This window comes from Rhinolophus sinicus, linkage group LG02 (genome assembly GCF_036562045.2).
Source record: "Rhinolophus sinicus isolate RSC01 linkage group LG02, ASM3656204v1, whole genome shotgun sequence".
Classification (NCBI taxonomy): domain Eukaryota; kingdom Metazoa; phylum Chordata; class Mammalia; order Chiroptera; family Rhinolophidae; genus Rhinolophus; species Rhinolophus sinicus.
In genome coordinates this window covers 198,307,420-198,322,104 of record NC_133752.1, presented here as the reverse complement: position 1 = coordinate 198,322,104, position 14,685 = coordinate 198,307,420, and the positions used below count along the sequence as shown (strand labels likewise).

General features: G+C 46.9%; 1 protein-coding gene across 1 annotated transcript in view; it reads right to left on the bottom strand.

Moving 5' to 3' along the window:
- TBC1D22A (TBC1 domain family member 22A) overlaps positions 1 to 14,685 on the bottom strand; it is a 272,552-nt gene that overhangs the window by 181,855 nt on the left and 76,012 nt on the right. The window contains exons 5-6 of the mRNA XM_074326597.1: positions 5,169 to 5,239; positions 33 to 161 (exon numbers count right to left, since the gene is read on the bottom strand). Of these exons, the coding sequence (XP_074182698.1) occupies positions 33 to 161; positions 5,169 to 5,239 (200 nt within the window). The remainder of the gene's footprint in view (positions 1 to 32; positions 162 to 5,168; positions 5,240 to 14,685) is intronic.

The window sequence follows — 14,685 nt, the reverse complement described above, 5'->3', positions numbered from 1 at the left end:
CAAGTAACACACACAGAAGACAAAGGTCCCACCTGTCTATACGTGTCTTGGTGGACTTCATCTTTCCTAAAGTCGTAATAGTGCTCAATGAAAGCGAAATACTCTTTCTGTTTTCTTTGGAGGGTGGCCGGTCTTCGGTCAACATTGGCAGGCAGGTAACCCTGGGTGAGAAAACAACACAAAGAGTGCGTGTGGTTAATGCTCATTCACAGTCTCCCCTGGAAGATTGAAGCAACAAAGGCTCACATCTTAAGTGACACAGAGCGGAGGGTAAATGAGCGGGCATAGGACAGTCAGTGAGCTGAGCACACGGCAGCCCCAGCCCCCCGGCTCAGAACAGAGGCCCTGGGATCGGGCTGCAGCCTTCTGAGCTGATAACCTTGCGGCCGGACGAGGCGGACTGGGATTCCACACTCTGCTGAAGCACAGCTGAGACCTGAAACCAGCTCGTGTCCAAATGCCTCCGACCATGAAGAATCCGGAAGTCCTTACAGTCATGTAACAAATACACGTGTGTGTGTGTGTGTGTGTGTGTGTGCTGTCTGTCTGCTTAAACCCAACGTCATGCTGGAAAAAGTCATTCCTGTTGTAGCATTTCATCGTTGCATAATATTTCCATGTATAAAACCCACTCTGTTAACAGACGTTTGAGCTATTACCAGTTTTGGCTCTAAACATCTTGTAGCTGCCTTTCATAGCACATGGCAGCACTGTAAGGACACACCTGGGAGTGGAACTACTAGGTGTGCAGACCTTTGGTAGTCCTCTGCTAAAGAACATTCCAGAGTCACGTCACTCCCGTTGGAAGTGGATCAGAGTGCCCGCTGTTCTACCATCTTGTCAACACTCTGTACTGTCGAACTTTCTCATTTTAGCCACTCTGGTGGGTTTTCGGTGTATCTATTAGAATGTAGTTTTAACTGCATTTACCAGGAAACTATTCAATGCCCCGTGTGTCCTCACCTATGATGTGCCAGCACAAGTATAGTCCTTTCCTATTAGCTCGTCCGCCTCTTCCTTCCTGATTCGCAGGCCTTGTTACAGAGCTCACGTGAGCCCTGGCGTAAACACCTCCCCCCACCGCCCCATGGCTGCCTCTGCTCCCCACTGAAGATGTCTTCTGTTGAAGAGAAGTTCCTAAATTTAATGTAACCCAATTTATTTATTTTTTCTGATTAGTCCTTTTCATGTCCTTTCTGAGAAAGTTTCCTTTATCCAACACTTGTGCTGACACATTTCACTTTTAAATCACGAACACATTCCTGCTGTCATAAAGTATTGACTGGAAGGGTCAGCCAACCACAGGCCCGTTCCATAAACATAATCTTGTTGGAACACAGCCAGCCTATTTGCATATTGTGTGTGGCTGCCGTGCACGTCGGTGGCTGCACTGAGTACCTGCGAACAGACCAGACGACCCACCAAAATGTGCGCTAAAATATTTGCTATCCAGCCCTTTGCAGAAAAGGTTCGCCAAGCCCTGCTCTAAAACGCTGGTCCCACAGGCACACAGCCTTCCCTCACGTGTGTGTATACTTGTGTGTGTTTATACTTAACCGGTGCCCTTTTCTGAGCACTTGGACGATTTCCAATAGTCCAGGATTCTAAACCACATGGCACTCACTGCACATGGCTGGTATTTCCCTGAGGCAAAATTCCTACAAGTGAATTGTGAGCTCCAAGGCATACTGGATATACAAGGTGTGATCAAAAGATACAGTGATTGCTTACATTTAAAAAAATTATTACGGTAAAAGACACACTTAATCCCCCTCAAAATACTCCCCCTCACTTCGAACACACTTATCCCATTGTTCTTGCCACTTTCTGAAGCAGTTCTGGAAGTTCTCTTTCGTAAGTGTCTTTAGTTGTGCTGTCATGGCTGCCTCGATGTCCTGAAACATTTTGACTTTGGGGAAGAGCCAGAAGTCGCACGGTGCCAGATCCAGTGAATAAGGTGGATGAGGACACACCGTAATGTTTTTATTTGACAGAAATTGCCGTACCAGAACGATGTGTGACACGGAGCATTGTCATGATGGAGGATGATTACGTCACACTTTAAAACACACCTTCTCTCAACTGTAGCTCACACCTGACTGACTGCACTGAACAAGTTGAAACTTGTCACACACTGTTACTGAGGCTCCACGTGCCGCTTCCTGTGTTGAAGATCCTGCCTTCCCATTGGCTGGCACTCGGCAGCAGCGTTCACTGTATCTTCTGATCACGCTTGTATTTAAGGTTCTTGATGCCTTATTTCCAAGCAACCCTGCCCGGAGGGGCAACAACTTACAACGCAGCAGCCCTGCCACAGGCTCACCGCCCTCCATGCTCACGGACAGGGGAGGCCCCACGAGGAACGCCTGCACTAAAGCACACTCACTCACTTACAACAGGTTGGAAAGGGGCACATGCACCGGAGCGGTCCCCACACCAGCCACACAGAGTCCCTACTTCTGAGGAAAGCTGCAACAGTTGTCCCCACGGCCTCTCTTTCCTGGCAAGTGACAAGGCTAGTATTCCCAAGGGTGGACCCTCTCTTAGTGCCTCACCCCCACAACCTGGCTTTCTCAGCGGGGTCAGGACCCAAGTGACACTACTGTCACTGCTGCTCACCCTCCCCACCACTAGAGCTCAGCTCTGTGGTAGGCAGTCTGCTTGGCACACCCCAAAGGCACACAGCGCTGCAATCAAAACACCCCTCTTCTCTTCAGAGAAGGAAGGAAACTGGAACGCATGTCCCCCAGACACCTGTATGGCCACCTTCCTCCCCTCCTCAAATGTCACCATCCTGACACTTTCTTAAAACAGCAACTTCTCCCTTGGCCAAAGGTTTTTCTGCAGCACTTGTCACCTTCTAAGATACTATGAAACTTACTAAGTGTCCTGGTCGCCCCTCCCACTGGGCCCCTTTGTTCGCAGCTATGTCCCAAGGGCGCAGAGTACTGGTCAGCACCCAGCAGACACCCCACGAGTACTTGTCCAGTGAAGGCATGACACCCACACCCCAGGAGGGGCACCGCCCTGGGGGTCCAGGGAGGGAGACGGCTGAGCAAACCTGTGAAAACTAAGTACTGGTTAGCATACCGCTCTGGGTTGGGTTGGGTTTTGATGGTGGAGAAGATGCGAGGTGGAGAGGGAGAGACAGAGCAACGCAGAGGAGGAAGGCCATACAGCAGCATGGGGGACGTAGGGCAGCGTTGCAGGTGGGCACCAGGCATGGCCTGTGAGACGAGGGGTGCGGGGGGGCGGGGAGAGCAGCCTGGGCCTTCCTTCCGGAGCAGTGGGGCCACCCAGGGGTGCGTGCCAGGAGTGGGGTGGACAGCCTTACATGGGTCACATGCATTGGTACCAAAGGATTCTGAGTGAACATAAGCAAGTATTCGGAAATTCTCCCTATTTCCCATACTTTAACTTAATTTACCAAAACGGAAATTCTAAAAGGGAAGTATGTCATAACAGGAACACAGACGAGAAAACATCCTCCTGACACCCCATCCTAAAGGAACAACACGTGTGCAAGTTGAGGCCTTCAGATAATTAAGCAAGACTGGATATTATGCAAATGAGATATATTCAAGTATGCAATGAATTTTAAATGACAGAACTACAGAAAACTTAATTGCTGTATTAGCATGCTATAAAAACACTAATCATGAATGTAAAACAATGCATGAATATACTTATATCAAAACTGTCCCGGTGACACACACATCAAATCGCTCCCTCCCACTAGCTTCCCGTGCAAAACTACCTCAATAAGTGGAAAGAAAAACCATGGTACCGGAGTGTCATGTCTCGTTTTTAACCATTCTCTTCACTAGCATAAATGTTAAATGTGTAACTAGTGTTTGTTCGATGTTTCTGAAATCGTTATTTAAAAAAAGAGCCCAAAAAATTATTTTCTACAGCGCTCATTTTTGAAAAGTTACTGCTGTGTTTGCATGGATTTTAAATGTTAAATAGCATTACTGGAGTTTAATGGTGTGTCCCAAGCTGGCGCATATGTCAGTTCTCCGTAAGTGACAAGAACCAAGTTTCTCATCATTAAAGCAGCACGTCGTCCTCGTCAGTGAAGAACAGTACTCTTCGGCAGAGCACGGGACCTTAACCAGGACCCGCAGAGACGGGGACAGAGGAAACAGCACGGCACAAAATCACTCCTGTAAAGCGTGCCACCCAGGTGCTGGCCGCCCTCGGCAGACACAGAACTGCAGTGAAGGGTCCTTAGGGTACTTCCACAGAACCTTCCTCCAAATCACTGGGAAAAGCTTGGGACCTACCTTAGAGGACATCTGGAAAACTGAATATGAACACTTAAAAAGCCAAACTAAAATATAAGCAGTTGCAACAGGTCTCATTTTAATTGCAAAAGACTGTTTAATCATAAATAATTCACTGTCCAGAGGTGATCTCCATCTAGGATTCCGAGGTACTAGGCTGCAAGTTTATTGAGACTTGTTAGCAAGAAAGAGTCGTTTAAATACAGAAAGTCAGACCCAATCTAGAGCAAACAGAGTTCCCTATTGACTTGGCTTCAAAAATAATTGTAAAAGGCAAAGAGAAGAAAGCTGTCTGTGAAGCCCCCTGAGAGTTTGGCAGGGCCATGTTCACGCCCAGTATTAAGCCCCAGCTGAGTACATGACAGTTGCTGGTGCCCACCACCACCCGGCATTCTCCATAGGGCTCCCAGACCGGTAGCTAGTTGAGTGTGACGGGTTGAGAAGCCAGGACTCCAGCCTTCATCACAGAAACACAAACTACTTCTAACATCCATTTTTCTCCCTAACATCATTACTAATATTAAAAAAAAAATGGTCAAACATCTCTCCTTGTCACTGATTCCCAGAGTTGAAATAATCTTCCAGCTGGTGCCTTTCTATATCCCGTGTTTCAAAACGTTACAAAGATTTTATTTTTTTTAAATAATAAAATAATTAGAGAAAAATACAGCTGTCATAAATGATTGCTTATCTTCATTTTCTGCCAGCCTTGTCAAACCAGGCCTGAAATTAAGCAAAGGATGGCGATGGGAAACGTCAGCTTAGCGCAGGCTGAGGCTCGTTATCACAAAACAAGACAGGCACACACGTGGCCAGACGACAGGGACTTCTCCTCACAGGAGAAAGGGTGCAGACGAGCAGGCCCATGCGGGTGAGACTTACTGAGAGGAGCTTCCACGTAATGGGACGGACTGGCTTTGGGATTCCGGACCAGCTCAACTTCCGCAACTCTTCTGTTGGCAAAAAAGAGACAAGGAAAACGGTTTACCGTCAGCCAACTGCCCCCGGACTTTGGCCAGAATTATCAGGGGCAGTGAGCCCCACATGTGAATCCAGGATGAACCTCAATGATAAAAATTTTGGGTACTGACTTTGTCAATATCCGAGAGCAGCTACCATCTGTTCACACCATGCTAAGTGTTGCCTGTTTACACTTAAATCTCAGGGAGCACCTGTTTGCTAAGGGCACCCCAGGTGTCCCTAGCACCACCCTGGGACACAGAGTACCAGGGGAGGCAGGTGGCCTGCCACCCCTCCTTCCTTCCGTCCCACTCCCCTCCCCCATCTCTCTCTCTCCCCCAAAGGCATTTTACCCAACTTCACACCTTAATGAGGGTTTCTTTCTCCCTCCCTTCCTCCGTTCGTCTTACTCTCACCATTACTGTTTAAGAACACCTGTATGAGGTGATCTTCTCAGGACTGGTTTTGAAAGAAACTGTGTCGTGAGATAAGCTTGTACGCATGCAGCACTGATTAAGGGGTGACCGTATTATACATACAAAGGCCAACAAAGCTGTCAAACAGACCAACACAAGTCCCTGCTGCCTAGATACCTACAGGTGAGAAGGTCGCAGAGGGCAGGGCTGCTGAGGGACACAGGGAGCCAAGTCCAGAGCCTCCCAGCAGATGGGAAGGCAATGGGCCCCTGAATTCTGTCTGACCTTCCGCGTCTCCTTGAGCGTCCCTCTCACATGCCCCGAATGGCTACAAGAGACATTTCAATTTGTGGATATATCAACACGCAGTCAATCCCTCTGAAACCGAAACAATTATTTTTTTCCTTTAAGTTACAAATCTACCATTAGGTTCTTCTCCTAACGTCTCGGAGCTAATGATTAATACCAGGGATAAAGGAAATGATTAAAGAGGCAACTTTGGTAACATAATCAACGAAATACAACGTCCTGACATCTAATCTTTTTCCAATTACTAAAGTCTAAGTAACGTAAGTAGAGAATAATTGGGCAACAACTCCCGCAATAACGTGCATTTTGCAGCAACCTCAGGAAATATCCAATCTTCCCCAGACCCTAAGACATTATGAAAAGCAGGAACTTCATATCTGAACATCATAATGTGATATTTACCGAGCCTGTTCCCAGTACCCTCTGATGACTGTTTATGAAGTTGAGCGAAATCTCAGCTGTTAACGGTCTCTGAACCTTTCTCCTCAAGGAAGAAACTCACCAAAATGCTACCTGGAATATGCAGTCTGAGACAAAGTTCTGACTTTGTGTAAGCTGTAATGTTTAAAAGGCGCTCTCATATGTATCTTATTTGGTGTTCCAAACTGCTTCCATTAATGAGGGCTGTGATGCTATCGTGTGGATGAGACTGTCCCACAGAGGTTAGATGACACAGGAATTAAATGACCTCCATATCCCAGGGTTTGGCCACCCTATTACCCCGTTATTGAAAAGGGTTTTGTAACACAGACAAATCTCACTTATGAATACAAACGAAAAGGTCCAAAGTAAAACCCTGGCAGACTAAATCAGAACCAGATATTCAAAGAACAGCGCACACAAGTAGGACTGACCCCAGGAATCAAAGTACGGTTCCAAATCAGGGCTCCTGTAACTTGAGTGAGGTGTTGAGTTGGGTTGATGGGAAAGCCACAGGGCCACTCTACTGACACTGGGAGGAGACTGCCACCAGGGCCCACTGGCCCCTTCCACCTTTCTAGCAGAATTCGGGTTGTGCACACCTCCCTGCAGCATCCCCGAAAGGGAGAGGTGTCAGTCAGCCCAGAGGAAGCTGAACCCACCCACCCCACTCCAAAGGTGGGCCTGATTGGTTGGTATAGAGCTAAGCCCCGTCCTCACCAGTGACTGATTAGGCAATGGGCCGGCCTGGGACCCTACTTGAGCCACTAAGAAGAGAGCCGGTTGGCTGAGGGCTTCTGAGAAAGACCTCCGTGGTCTTGGGAAATCTAGAGGCAATCCCGTCCTGCTTGCTCTGAAAGGCGCTGGGGTCAGATGCGAGGCTGGGGCCTGCTGCAGCCATCTGGCACCCGACCAGCCTCGGGGGGAAGCTAACAAAGAGAGGCAGGCAGAACCGCCACACGGCCAACACCACGGTTCTGAGTCGGCAAGATGGCCAAATACAAGAACGTTCAAAAATCAACAGCTTTCCTCTACCAGCAAAAAAATAAATAGAAACGTTATAGGCGTATGTTTCACAGGCAATGGATAATAACAGGAAGAAAACTATAAGACTTTACCTAAAGATACAAAGAAACAGGAGAACACCAAGCCCACAGCGGTTAACAAGTACATATTTAAGGAGCACGCGCTGTGGCCAGGCACCTGGCTGGTGGCAAAAGAGTCACAAAAGTGACCATCGCACAGGCCACATGCTCAGAGAACTCACGTCTACTCCAGGGATACAGCAAAGGGAAAAATGACAGCAGGTAAAGAGTGCACTAAGCTTGTACACATGGGGCATTTTACTTAGCTGTGACGGTTTCCGTGAGGAAATGCCGGTTGCGGTAAGACCCACAGCTGAGGAGAACTTGATTGAGTGAAGACAGGACAAGGGGACTTTTCGAGCCCAGGGAGCAGCGGAGGCAACGCCCTGACCAGAGGGCCAAGTGGTCACGAGAAGACCACTTAATGGGCCACTGCCAAAGCCCATTTTGGAGGTGATGGAGGTGCCAGGCAGGACGGTGACAGCTAAAGAAGAACGATGACCAAGGAGACATCTAGGGTACAAAACCAAGAAGACTGAAACGATATATTCCTGGATCTAAGACTCAAAATTATAATGCTGTCAACTGTCACTTAAAAGACCTCCCGTGCCATGCAAGCCGACCCAAGTCCCAACGGGATGCTGTCTGTGTTGAGACATGGTTTAAGCGGACCCTATGCTCTTCAGGGAGAGCAACAACAGCCAGTAACATTGTCAGAAAGAATAATGCGAAGGGACCTGCACTAATGGATAAGAAAACATGTAACAGGGCTACAGCCACGAAGACTCAGGGGTTCTAAGAACAAGACAAAGGCAGAGAGATGAAGAAACAGAAGGAATGGCTCAGATCAAACCTGTGTTTGGTCATGATGAAAGGGGCGTTTCAAATCCAGGGGCCCATCAGACAGCGATGTCCAAACAATATGGTTTCTATTTTTACCAAAGGAAATTAAACTGTGTGTCTTGTCGTACGAAAGTGTATTTCCTGATGATTAAAGAGCCAAGGATTTACATTGTGTGCATGTACGTGCGTACACGTGTATGTATAAAGGAAATAAAAATTACTACAGGAAAATACAGGAGAATGTTTTGCTATTTTCAGAAAAGAGAAAGGACTTCTAAGCAAGACACAAATCTCAGAAATTATAAATAAGATTCACAAATTAACTATATAAAAATTTGAATTAACTGTATGGTGAAAGACACTAATGTTAAAAAAAAACAAATTACGGACTTGAAAAATACATGCAACATATAAGAACGTTACCATTACTAATATATAAAGAGCATATACAAAAGCGAGAGAGATCAATTTACAGAAAAGTAGAAAATTCAGAGGAGGATATAGAAATGGCTAACAAACATATAAAAACGGACACATAACCTCAATGGTGATCAAAGAACTACAAACTGAAACAAGAAATCTGCCACAAATTGGGTCTAGTTTTAAATGCGTGACACCCACATAGATGAGTTCTGGGAGGCAGCCGCGCTCCCACAGGCTGGTCAGGGTGTATATTGACATAACCTTTTTGTTGATCGAATTTGGGAGGTGTGTAACGTCTGAGCAGCAACTTCACTTGAAGAAACCTATTCTCTGGGGGTATTTACACAGGTACACAAGGGAGTTCATCTGAGTACTCTCCTGGTAACAAAAACCTGCGAACAATCCAAGTGGCATGACTAGGGAGAAGACTGAAAACACGGCCAGTGGAGCCGTACACTGGAACATAAACTGCTGTAGAAAAGAATGGGTACCTTTCTGGGTGGGCGTGGAATAAATGTATCCACGTTAGGAAGTGACAAGGGAACAATACAGAACAGTGTGGGGACCCAGGAGCATCAGTGCAGGCACACAGGACCTGGGAGCACAGCCACTCGGGGAGGGGTTCAGCGTGGGCTCCCCAACAGTACGTTTCCCGTGCACCCGACAGCGTTCCACACAGCTACAAAGTTCTGGTGCCATTTCACCTCTGACTCTTCAAATCCACCCACCCTCCAGCCCAGCTCTGCCTCTCCCAGGGCTATGAGGCCCTGCTGAGAACCCCGAGCTCCCTCGCTTCTCTCCTCTGAGTGCCAGCAACCCTGGAGCCACCCACCTACGAGCCCCCTTCAGGCTGCGCCCAGCACTGGTCTCACTCCGAGGGGTTGTTTATAAGTCCCTGGAGGTCAGAGTCCACAATTCTGCTTCCTATCTGTCCTAACAGTGTCTTACAACTTGGTGGAAAGTGCTGGAGAGAAGAACGCTCAGTTCTGTCCTCTTTTCTCCCCTTTAGCGGAGGCTTTTATTGATCCCTGGGGGGAGGGGACCTCATATTTAATTAAAATACAATTTACATACAACAAAAGAGTGACTGTAGCCTCCCCCAAGGAGACAGAGCACGTCAATCCCCCTTTCTAGTAATCCTCTGCCCCTACCCTGAGTTAACCCCTTTCTGAGATGGTCACAGATTAGCTCTGCCTGTTCTTAAAACTCACAGAAAGGGCACCCACAGGATGTACCCCATGGTATGCTACTTCTTTTGCTCAAACTATGTATGTCAGAGTCACACCTGCTGCATGGACTAGTATTTCATTCTTTACAAGCAGAAAAAAATACTCTGTTCTCTGGATATGTCACAACTTGTTGCCACAGTCACCTGCCCACAGACTGGGTTATTCACAAGCTCCCAGGACTGTGAAAAGGCTGCTCTGCGTATTCTTAGGGCTGCACGTCTCACAGGCACGGTTTTCACTTCCACTGGACAAATGTGAAGGAGCGGAAGGTTGGGTCCTAGAGTAGACACGTGTTCACATCTATAAAACGGCCGAACCATTTAAACTTCCCACCTGCAAAGTCTGCCAGTTCCCACTGGCCCGTGTCCTGGTTCAAACCCCTTCCTGTCCGCCATCCCAGCAGGTGCTAAGTGGCCTCCACGATGACTGTCATCAGCAGTTCTGCACTAACGATGTTGAGCTGCTGGACAGATTTTCCTGTGCTTCTGGCCATTTCTAGACCCTTTATGGCATTTATGTGGAAGTCTTTCACTCACCTTTTTATTAGGCTGTTCACAATTTTATTATTGATCCGCAGTCTGTTCCCAATGGTGGATTTTGCTTCTGATTCTAGGTCATATTTTTCTGTTTTTTGCATGTCTCTTTACATTTGTACTGAATGCAAGATGTGCTGGTTATCCATTTATTGCCTCTGTGAAGATGGTATGGGGTCTTGTAAACATTTCTCCTTGGCCAGCTGGCATGAGTGAAGGGGGGACGGTACAGAAGAGAGGGGTTTTCTCACATGCCTCGTGCACCAGGCTCCTGCCGGCGCTGCTTCTCCGGCGCTCAGGCCCAGGCTGGCGTGGGGGCTCAGGTATCTTCAGCACCGGCAGCCTCTGGAGCTTCCTCCTGCGCTAGGTCCCTGCGGGGTGCACGTCCTCCAGCGCCTGGACCCTGAGCACACACTTTCCCCCAGTTCAGCTATTGGAAGGAGTGCCTTCCTTCCGGTTCCCGGTTTCTGCCGCGATGGCCAGCAAGTCCTACCGCCTGTGTGAGCTCTGGGAACCGTTCAGCTTGCTGCTTTCTGGGGAGTCTTTCCCTGCCTCGTGGAATTTCACCTCCCTCGTGAACACATCAGCACTGCCCCGAGAACTGGACAGGCCCCTCTGCAGACACATGGGGCTCTGTTTCTGGGGTGCTCTCCTCCCCAGCACTCCACACATTCTGTTGTGGCCCCACCAAGCCCCTTTTCCAGACTCCTCAACGCAGCAAGACTGCCTGGTTAAGTTCAGGGTCCCCCTCCCCATGCTGCTGCCTGGATACCGCCTCCAACTGTAAGTGGGAGCAAAGGTAACGCCCACCCCATTTACTTCCCTTCTCTCAGGGCCGCAGTCTTGCAATGCCTGCAGTCCAACCCCGAAAGCAGCTGTTCATATACTTGGTCTATTTTCTAATTGTTTCCAACAGGAGAGCAATTCCTTTAGCAGTTCATCCTTCACGGGGCGAAGCAAAAGTCAACTTACTAACATATTTTTAAAGAATTTCTTATCTGTATTCATCAGAGAGATTGGTCTCTCATTTCTTTTTTCTCGCAGTACCTTTGTAAGGTTTTTGGTGTCAGGGTTATGTTGCCTTAACAAAACGAGCTGGCGACTGTTTTCACCTCCCCTCTTTTCTGAAAGAACTTTTGGAGAAGAACTGGTATTATTCCTTCTGTAAATGTTTGACAGAATACACTAACAAAGCCATCCTGACACTTTCCTTGTGTGAAGGTTTTTTTATTACAAATTTATTTTTCAAATTCATACAGGGATGTTCAAGCTTTCTGTTTCCTCTCGTATCCGTTTTATTAGGTCCTGTCTTTCAAGGAACATGTCCATTTCATTTAAGTTCTTGATTTATTGGCACGAAGTAGTAAACAATATTCCTTTATTATCTTTAATGTCTGTAGAATCTGTAGTGATGTCTCCTCATTCATTTCTGATCATGGTTATTAGTGTCTTCTCCTTCTCTCCAATAACCAGTCTACCAGAAGTTTTTATTGATCTTTTCAAGGAACTAATTTTAGATTTTCTTGATTCTTGCCTCCAGTTTCCAGTTTATTGATTTCCGTCCTTATTTTATTTCCCTTCTTGTACTTAGTTTTAACTTCCTCCTCTTTTCCTAGCTTCTTAAAATGGAATCTTTGGTCACTGATTTGAAGCCTTTATTCTTTCTAAGACAGGGACTCAAAGGTACAAATTTCCCTCCAGATACTGCTTCAGTCACATCACACAAATTCTGATGGGCTGTCATTATCGTTCAGTTCAAAACATTTTTCTAATTGTCCTTGTGAGTTCTTTGATTCATGAGTTATTTATAAGTATGATAAACTTCCAAATATTTGAGGATTTCTGGGTATCTTTTTGTTAGACTGATTTCTACTTTATAGCATTTGGTCAGAAGAACTTGGTGTTAGTTCAATCCTTGGTTATTTATTACGACTTAGGTTGGCAGAGCGATGGTCTGCGGGTGAATGTTCCGAGTTCTTCAGGAGGCGGACGTGGTGTCCTGTAGATCCCTGAGATCCAGACGGCTGACAGTGCTCTGCGTACCTGTCACATCTTTGCTGATTTTGAAATTTACATATCCTATCAATCATTCAGGGAGGGGTGTTCAAATTTCTGCCCCTGATTGTGAATTTGTCTGTTTCTCTCTTTATTTCTGACATTTCTGCATTATGAACCTGTATTATTAGATGCACACACATTTAGGAAAGATATTATCTACTAAATGAACAGAAACTTTTATCATTATGAACATCCCTCTTTGTCTCTAATATAATTCTTTGTCTTGGTGTTGATTTTTTTCTGACATTATTATAAGCAATGAGTTTTCTTTTGATTAGTGCTTGCATGGCACCTCTTTTCCCACCCTTTTGTTTCAGCTGCCTGAGTCTTTTGTTTGAAGCTTGTGTTTGGCTTTCCTTTCAGCTTTCTGTCCCTGTATTTCTTGAAATCAGACTACAAAATCACTGGTCCGCTAAGAGAGAGAGTTAAAATATGAGAAAAAATTTAATAAGCAGTAAATGAGGAATAAGTAACATTTCTTCCTTCTACGACAGTGGGTGTGCTTTCTGAAAAGTAACTGAAACACTGTCATGAAAACAATACCACAATTTTGTGTTCAATCTGCACTGTGAATTCTGTACTTCTCAATAAAATGCCCACGTGGGGAACTGCCCAAGAAGATGCTCCATGACCAAAGGATGCAGAGAGGACACACGGCACAGAGGAACACACGCTGAATGGGGCTCGAAGCCCAGCACAGCCAACGACAGCTGCGTGGGTTTGCACAGTTCCCTTCATCACTCTGGAGCTCATTTCCTGCCCTGAAATGTGGAACAAACAAAAATACCTGCCTTGCTTAAGTCATAGAATTTTCACCAGGAACAAAGAGATAATACATGGGGAGGCAGCTGTAAACTGTGACACATTATCCAAATGCGAGAACATGATTCTGTTCTGCTGACTGACGTACTTAGTCAGCACACTCTGGGAACCAAGCCGTAAGGCAACTGGGACCTGTTCATCCTAATTGGTTGTAAAATGTCACATTTAGACTGTCACAGAATGGTTTATGCAAAGAAGTCATAATTATAAGCATCTTTTATTTCTAAAAAGCTAGGAATAACACACAAATCAACCCATAATTGAAGTTTGTTTTTTCCCAACACTCCCTCTCTTTTGAACTGGTTTTAATTCTGATTTGTTAAAACTTTTACAGCAGTATGAACTGGGAAAACACTGACCAAAATCAAGAAAAGCATGTACATTACAATCACCGAGGCTTCCGTGTGAAGCTAAATGAAAAGCTGGTCGACATGAGAAGGTCTGCATGATGAGCACGTTTCTTACTCCCAACAGCCACAGTGCAGGAGGGTCTCGGGAATCACCCCACGGGGCCGGCATTCACTGTGCACCCCCTTTGTGTAAGCTGCCTCCGGGGGCCCAGCCACTTACACACCACCCCGCTCTGATCTGTCACACTCATTTATTTCTGCAGTCAGTGAACACGGGTCAGTGCTGACCACTGACCAAGCGCTGAGCTAGCCTCGAAGGGTACAATTAGGCCCATTTCTGCCCTCCAGGGCTCGTCGGCACCTAGGGAGGGAGGGAGAAACCGAGCAGTGCAAGCATGCATGAAGGGGTGCTATTTGAGGAAGGTGCCAGGCGATGCCAGGCAATGCCAGCCGATGCCAGTCACCAGAACACAGGTGGTCTCTTCTCTGAAGAAGGGGACAGCAGGAGGTTCCCAGGGAGCTACTGCTTGAGAGGCACCTTGACGCCAGTTAAAACCAAGTAGATTTATCTCCCCACCTTAGACCTCATCAACACAACAGCAAAGGAATAATGCCGCAAACAAGGGCAAGAGCCAACAAGAAATGATAACACACATCTGAAGGACCGATGGCAGAAGGAAGAGGGAGCAGACTTAGCAAGCGAAGGGAGGAAGGCTAAACCCACGCCTGCAAAGGGGCAGCCAATGGAAAGCCGCCAATCGATGGCAAAGCCCCGCCCCAGAAGGGCCAGGTGTGGCTGAAAGGCGGAGGCCACCCACTGCCAAGGCGCCTGAGGCACTTAGGCCCCCACACCCAGGCAGGAGCCACCCACCCCCCAGGATCAATCTGTTACACAGGCAGGTTCTCCTGACTCAGTGGACACCCAGACTTGCAGTCATAAAAGCACAACAA